Source organism: Heterocephalus glaber, unplaced genomic scaffold (genome assembly GCF_053883595.1).
Source record: "Heterocephalus glaber isolate CG9 unplaced genomic scaffold, H.glaber_assembly_v1.0 deba00001661, whole genome shotgun sequence".
NCBI lineage: Eukaryota > Metazoa > Chordata > Mammalia > Rodentia > Bathyergidae > Heterocephalus > Heterocephalus glaber.
Genome location: NW_028258402.1, coordinates 81,872 through 89,724, shown reverse-complemented (window position 1 = coordinate 89,724; position 7,853 = coordinate 81,872). Strand labels below are relative to the sequence as shown.

General features: G+C 35.2%; 1 protein-coding gene and 1 pseudogene across 1 annotated transcript; both read left to right on the top strand.

Moving 5' to 3' along the window:
• The first annotated feature begins 4,261 nt into the window (after window positions 1-4,261).
• LOC101718994 (olfactory receptor 11G2-like) lies at window positions 4,262-5,218 on the top strand. The gene has a single exon (XM_004865076.2). It carries the CDS (start codon window positions 4,262-4,264, stop codon window positions 5,216-5,218), a length of 957 nt encoding a protein of 318 aa, XP_004865133.2.
• A 680-nt stretch (window positions 5,219-5,898) lies between these two features.
• On the top strand, window positions 5,899-6,979 carry LOC147822365 (olfactory receptor 11G2-like; annotated as a pseudogene).
• The last annotated feature ends 874 nt before the right edge of the window (window positions 6,980-7,853 follow it).

Below are 7,853 nucleotides of genomic sequence, written 5' to 3'. Positions count from 1 at the left end.
ACAAGCTAAATATTACATGGCTTTTCTGATATGATAAAACTGATATATAAATAAAGCACAAAATAAAAAGATAGGTAATGGGAAGTAGGAAATAGGTGTTTCTCAAATGGGAGGGGATTAAAAGATAGAGGAAATGGGGAGAGAAAGGAGGGGAAGGAAGTGGACAAAAATTAAGATGTATTATGTACATATACTAATTCCCATGAGTAATGTAACCATTATATACTGCAAACATATACCAACAAAAATTAATAAATTCTTATAGGTTATATAGGAAAATCAATTATATTAAAATTGGTAAAACTTTTAAAACAAAACATTTATGTTGCATACTACAGTGAAATACAGATTCTATATAAAGAATAAAAGAGATAAGAGTACTGAACACCAACAAGAGCCCTCTCCCCAGCTGACTTTGCTACAGCACACTGACCTTTGTGACTCCACCTGCCATGCAAACATACTCCTCCCTCCAACCTCCAGCATTAGCTTACTTTTGCCTGCAATGCCCTGTCCATATCCTCATGTTCTGTCCCCTCTTTTCATATCTGTGCTCAAATGTTAATGTCTCTATCAGACTTTCCATACAACTGTATTTAAAATTAAAAGACCTGCCTCTAAACTTCAATCCTTCACCTGATTGTACTCTCGATTTTTTTCAAATGAAAAAATATGTTTCATATATTCACTTACTAATTTGGTTAATTTTATATTTCACCATTCACATGCACACACTGAATTAAATTGAATTGGTGAGCATAAACAGGAATTTTTCTCATTAATTTATCCTTCCCTAACCATGCTGTCTACTGAACATTCCATAAATTTTTTAAATAGCACTATGCCACCTTCAGCACCTAAAATACCATTTTTCTACAGTGACTATAAATGCAGTTGACATGATCTTTAAGCAACAAATTTGACAGCTAATATTGATGGGCAAAGTATGTGTTCTCTTTTCTCAAAATAGAAAGAGGGATCTAATTTTAGATATTCCCATTACTTCTATTACAACAAGCTCTATTAACTGTCTTATTATTCCCCAGGAACCTTTTGTAGTGTCTGGTTATAAAGCGTAAGATAAGGTCTACAAGTGCTCCACACCTTGGAGAATGATTGAGCTTATTATTTCACTATAAATAAATAAAATTATAAAACTATCTCATGCATTGAAAAATATTTTAGAATATCAGGGGAAAGCTGCTCAAATCTCAAAGGGATATTACGCTATCACATAAACAGAAACAATACTCTCATCTACAGTTTTATTTTAATCATAAATATGAGTTTCACAGCTCAAGAGGAAATAAAATATTTTAATGATCACTCTCTGGAACTCATGGCACACTACAGACTGGATCATCCAAATGCTCAGAAGTCACTCAAATGCTTTTTTGCACTGCAGGGTAATATTTTATTTCCTTCTCAGAGAGCTCTTCCCAGCACATTACGAGGAAGTGAGTTAAATTTTGATATACCACATTGTAATGAGTATTATGCATAAATGAATTTACTATCAAGTGTTTTCTTTTTATTCTGAATTTATGAATATTTGATTAAAATAAAATTCAAGCACATAAGCTTACAAATATTAATTTTGCCTTTGTTTCACCAAGCCTTTGGAAATATATTTATCTACTTCACCTAGCCTTTAAAACTATTAATGGGTATTGCTTGCAAAGAAGCATGCAATTGCACTTGCAATGAAAATGTGTAAATGATAAATTTCTGGAGGCAGATTTTTTTATCAATATTACATTAATTTTGTTGCTTGTTCAATAGACAAAACACGATAAGGCTGATTCAATTCTAATATTTTATTCCTTTAACCTATATATTTATAGCAGTTTTACTAGTTTTACATGCTTTGGTTTTATTTGAAATAGCCCTTCTTTCTATGACACAACTCATTTAGCACTGGTGTAGTTTTGATTATTGCATTTAGGACCGTCTTTGGATTGTGACTCTGTGTATCCCCAAGAAACATTGTACAGAAGATTCAAGCAGGATGAGTAATGGCATTGATTTCATACAACATCGTTGTGTTTCACAGCCAGTGAAATGATTAAAGTAGCTGAAAAATGCGTCCTGAGAAATTGGGACAAAGGCCAGAGTAAAAAATGACTAAAATACAATTTACTTTAAAATTCAATCAAATGAATTATTATGAAATTGAATAATCACTATGTCTTCTGTGGCAGATAAGTGAATATTTCCTTTAATAAAAGGATGTAGCAGAATACATTTGTAAGCATCTGACAATAAAGATATTTTGCAACAATGATAAGAATTGCCTCATACTAATATTAATATCCTTCTGCTCTTTCTCCATTTATACATATATTGTATGATTTAGAAGTCTTCACCTCAAAGGTGTGTTACTTTTTATTTCTAATATTTGGGAAGAGCCAAGGTACCCTTGCCTTGTAGCTTACTGTCTCAGACAAAATAACACATAGTCTTTATCAGAACCTATACAATAGCTTCAGTTGAGAGAAAACTCTACAGTCATTCAGAATAAAAAACATTTTGTTTTAACCTTACTAGCAAACACAACAGACCAAGAGAGAACCTGTAACTACAAGAACCAAAAAAAACCACAAATGCTAAAATACTTCTTGTAGTCTGAGAAATTGTTATCTGACTTATGTTGCCACCTTAAATGTGATTGAAAGGGAAACAGAACCACAAGGCTACATTCAGATTTCACAGTGTGCACAGCTCAATAAGCAATGAGATACAGTTGCTCCTTGGTATGCAAGAAGAATTGGCTCCAAAATAACTTGGGGATTCAAAATCCACAGATGTTCAAGCCCATTATACAATATAACATAACATGTTTATAAATCTACACAATGCCTCCCACATATTTTAAATCATCTCTAGATTACTTGCAATACCTAACACAGTGTAAATGATATATAAAGAGTTGGCAAACTGTACCTTTTAGGGAACAATGAAAAGGGATTTAAATAGCTCTATATTTTAGTAGAAACACAACTATTCTAATATATTTATTCTGCATTTTGTTGAAACCATAAATCCAAAATCAGTGGATACAGAAGGAAGACTATACAGCAGCAGCCCTTCCACATAGATATCAAATATGATAACCAAGAACAGGGTCCTCAGGGAACAAGATTTATAAAAGGTAAGTTTCATGTCAGCAACAACAAATTGCAAGGTGGCAGCATAGATGACTGAAGCAAGACATTCAGTGTTTCAAGATTGTCTTAGTGGGAAATGCCCACATACAAAAGCATTAAGGTTATGTACACAAAGAAAAGTAGACAGTAAGTAAAAAAATCACTGATTAAGAAAACACCATGGAACCTACACACACAACTATCTGACTGCAATGCTTTTTCTTGCAACAAACTGGTCCACATGAAGCAGTCTAATCACTCAGAGCAGGTTCCCTCCAATAGACAAGGTGGCTCATGCAGTATATTGAATTTTTACATTTACAAAAAAATCAAACTTTTCACGCAGAGAATTTGAGGTGCAAGACTGTAAGACTCTTCCCTGAATTGTGGACCTGAAAGGAGCAGGCCAGAGAAAACACTTCCTTAATGCCAAATGTTCATTTGGTGTGGTTATATAAAAATTATCCATCTTAGGCCCAGAAAGCCAGAAAGATTTTTTTTTTTTTGGTACCAGGGATCAAACTTGGGTCCTTGTGCTTGCAAGGCAGATGGTGGAACCACTGAGCTAAATTCCCAGCCCAAGAAAGATTCTTTTAATCACTATGCAATACAATAAGAACCCACCAGAGGAATACACATTGGTTCATTCACTGTTTCTAAATGAGACCTGACCTTTGGATATTTTAATGTGAGTGACACTTCATTTAGTCTCATTAACAGTATAAACAATTACAGTAAAGTATTTTATATAGTACTTTAAAAAGAATTTAACTTAGACTGATGTGTATTCACTCTAACGTATAAGGTAAACACATATGGACATATACATATGCAGGTAAAGTGACTTCCTAAAATTACGAAGTTTGGACTTCTTTTCTTAACTTTATGTTGACTCAGCACAATGTTGACTTTTTATTTTTATAATTTGCATTGTACTAAAATAGAATCACATTCTCCAGACATAGTTTATCAAGATCATATTCTTGTTGCCTTTGGGAGGAATCTCAGGTTTATTACTTTACCAAAAGAAGTTTTTTAAAATTTGGTGCTTCCTGCAAAAACCAATACTCTATATTAAATGAATAACTGATGTCATCTTCATGTCTTCCAGACCAATGAATGTGTCCAAGAAAGAAAACACAAACTCCATTACCCACTTCATCCTCCTGGGATTCCCCTCAAGTCCAGAAAGGCAGCTCCTCTTCTTTGGGCTCTTCTCAGTAGCCTACACTCTGACTCTCATGGGGAACACAGGCATTGCCTGGGCTGTCCAGGGAGACCGGCGCCTTCACACCCCCATGTACATCTTCTTGGGGAATTTCTCTCTCCTGGAAATTTGCTATATCACCACAACTGTCCCTAACTTATTGGCTAACTTCATCTCCACAACAAAGTCCATCTCTTTTGTGAGGTGTTTTGCACAATTCTACTTCTTCTTCTCCTTTGGGTGTAATGAAGGCTTCTATCTTTGCATCATGGCCTTTGACAGGTACCTTGCTGTCTGCCACCCACTGCATTATCCACGCATCATGACCAGACAGCTCTGCACTGGCCTTGTACTCTTGGGATGGTCCAGTGGGTTCATCATTTCCCTAACTCCAGTTGTTTTCATTTCACAGTTACCCTACTGTGGCCCAAATATCATCAACCATTTTATGTGTGATCCTGTCCCAATAATGATGCTATCCTGTTCTGAGGACACCACTACCCAGTTCATTTACTCTACTTTCAATGCTATATTCATGGTTGGTACTTTTCTGTTCATCCTTTGTTCCTATGCACTGGTGATTTTGGCTGTGCTGAGGATGCCCTCTGAATCCAGCAAAAGCAAAGCTTTCTCCACTTGTGCTTCTCATCTGGCTGTGGTGTTTTTGTTTTTTGGCTCTATCATGGTTATGTATTTTAGCCCTGGGTCAACACACCCAGTGCAAGTGCAAAAAATTGTGACCTTGTTTTATTCCGTGGTAACACCCCTCCTCAATCCTCTGATTTATAGCCTGAGGAATAAGGAGATGAAAGCTGCCTTAAGGAAAGTCTTTTGGACTGAAATCCTGTTCATAAAGCCTAAATAAGAAATCCTGATCTGCTAAGCCAAATTATAAGATGAAAATAACATAATTTTCTGGTGCATTCAATAATTTTAATTAGAGAACTATTACGATCCAGACCTTATTTTCTTAAATTTCACTTTGTGTATGATTGGTTAGTTTTATTTAAGATATGAAATGCCAGCCTGAAGTGATAGAAAATACCCATTATCTCCACACACTGGTGGTCTGACGGTAGAGGAATATAAATTCAAGTCAATGCTGGAAAATGTAATAATTTAGTGATATACTACCTCAAAATATAAAATAAAAAATAGAGCTGGGGATATGGTTCAGGACGGAGGCTCTGGGTTCAATCTTTAGTACTAGAACAAAAGAGAAAATGAAAGAAAATTGTCAAGAAAATTAATATATGAGTCAGTTTTTGAAAGGCAGAATATTCTTGTATTTCAAGAATTGGAAGGACATTTTAAAATGTAAACTAGGTCATTAACTCTTTGCTAAATCAACACTAAGTATATTCTCCTCCACTGGTAGATATTGATTAAATGTCAAACTTCCACATGAACAACGTCTGAAGGTGATATGTGGTCTCTGCCACTGAAGAATAAGGAGTGTGCTTACTGTAAGGATTTTAATGAAACAAACCAATAACCTTACCTGGAAATTAAATAGTAGGTCAGTGAGCACCCTAAATTAAAAAAAAATCCATTGTCCTGGCAGTTATGGCCTTTAATGGGCACCTTGCAATCTGCAGGCCTCTACACTATCCGTCCATTATGACCAGACATCTCTGCACCAATCTTGTGTTAGTCTGCTGGATACTTGGTTTCCTGTGGTACTTGATTCCCATCATCACCATCTCCCAAATGTCCTTTTGTGGATCCAGGATAATTGATCATTTTCTGTGTGACCCAGGTCCTCTGTTAGGCCTCACTTGCAATAAAGCTGCCATGATAGAGCTTGTAATCTCCAACTAAAATGCTGAACCTGTTGCTTTGGCCTTTCTTTACGTCATCTGATATTGTGCTTTGATCTTTTTTTCTTTTTTTAAAATTTATATATTAATTGGTACATTTTAGGTATACAATACATTTGCATTTATCATTGGGTGTTTGTACCTGAACATCATGTATCTTAGTTCTTATTTTTCCCCCGTTACCTATGTGCCCTTCACCCCCACCACCCTTCCCTATTTACATAGACTTTGTTTCCATTTTTTTTTTCTTTCTCATAAGTTTTCCATTCCCTTCTTCCCTTTCCCCTTCCCCTCCCACCACCCCTACACCTTTGGACCTTTTCCTATTTCAAATTGTCAATTATTCATTTTAATCATTTTCATCCTTATTTACAATTTCAGTTTCTCACACTAGAGAAACTATTCGGTATTTACAGGTGTGTCCTATTTATTTCACTTAAGAGTATGGCCTCAATATGCATCCATTTAGCTATAAATGACTCTAGTTTCTTGTACTTTATGTCTGAGTAGTACTCTATTTTATTTAAAAAAAAAACCTTCTGCTCTTAAAAGCTGTGTTGAATTTCCCTTCAGCAGCTGGGAAAAGAAAGGCTTTTAACACGTGTGGGTCTCACCTGGCAGTGGTTTCACTATTCTATGGCTCAGTGCTAGTGATGTATGGGAGCCCAACATCTGAGCATGAAGCTAGGATGCAGAAGATTGTGACTCTCTTTTATTCTGTTTTGATCCCTCTCCTTAACCCTGTGATATATAGTCTTAGGAACAAGGATATGAAAAAAGCCCTGAAGAAATTTCTGGGAACATAAAAGCATTAATTAAAAAATGCTTTGGATAATTAAATTGTATTTAAATTACTTTTAGCATTTTTTCTCATTAAAGCCTACTTTTTGACACTTCTATGTAAATCAAATTATAAAAATACTAACAGAAATGTACTTCTAGTCCTTCAAACTCCCTCAGAAAGACAAAACAAAAAAAAGCAGAGCTTAACATTGGATACTTAAGATCTTAAACAACCCGTGAGTGCTTTTTATGGTAAAATCCTTTTAACCCAATGGTGGAATATTGTCTGTTTGTTGGAGGCCTTTGCAGAAGTGACCACCAAAAAGCTTGGAGGCTTCAGGACATCAGATATTTTAAAAATTGTTTTCATGCCTGGCATGGTGACACATGCTTGTAATCCCAGCACTTCATAGGCTGAGGCAGGAGTATTGCTAGGAGTTCAAGGCCCAGCTGGACCCCATAATAAGGCCCTGTCTCAAAATGAAAACAGACACCAAAACAAAAAAAAAACACTAAACAACTTGGTTTTATTCATTTAATATTGATCAGAACTTAAAAAACCTATGAACATGTTTCTGTAATTTTTCTTACTTCTTGATCACTTGCTCGGTTGCTTAGTATGCCACAAATTTTTAAACAGAATACTAAATATTAAATTGTAAATGTAGTAAAGAGAATGAAAATTCTAACACAATAGAAGGTAAATTTTCTCCTATCATCAAGTGATAGAGTGAATATAAGCAGATTATTCTGATTCCACATAACGGTTATTTTTTGTATTTTTTAAATGGTCCAGTTTGAGTATTGATCCTATTGTGCAGCTCTGATTCTAAGAACTCGTCTATGTGCTGGACTGCTGATGAAGCCCCCAATTTAAGCAAGTTCTGACCTCCTTTT

Coding starts and splice junctions, on each gene's coding strand:
- LOC101718994 (XM_004865076.2), top strand. CDS start 4,262: ATGAATGTGTCCAAGAAAGAAAACACAAACTCCATTACCCACTTCATC.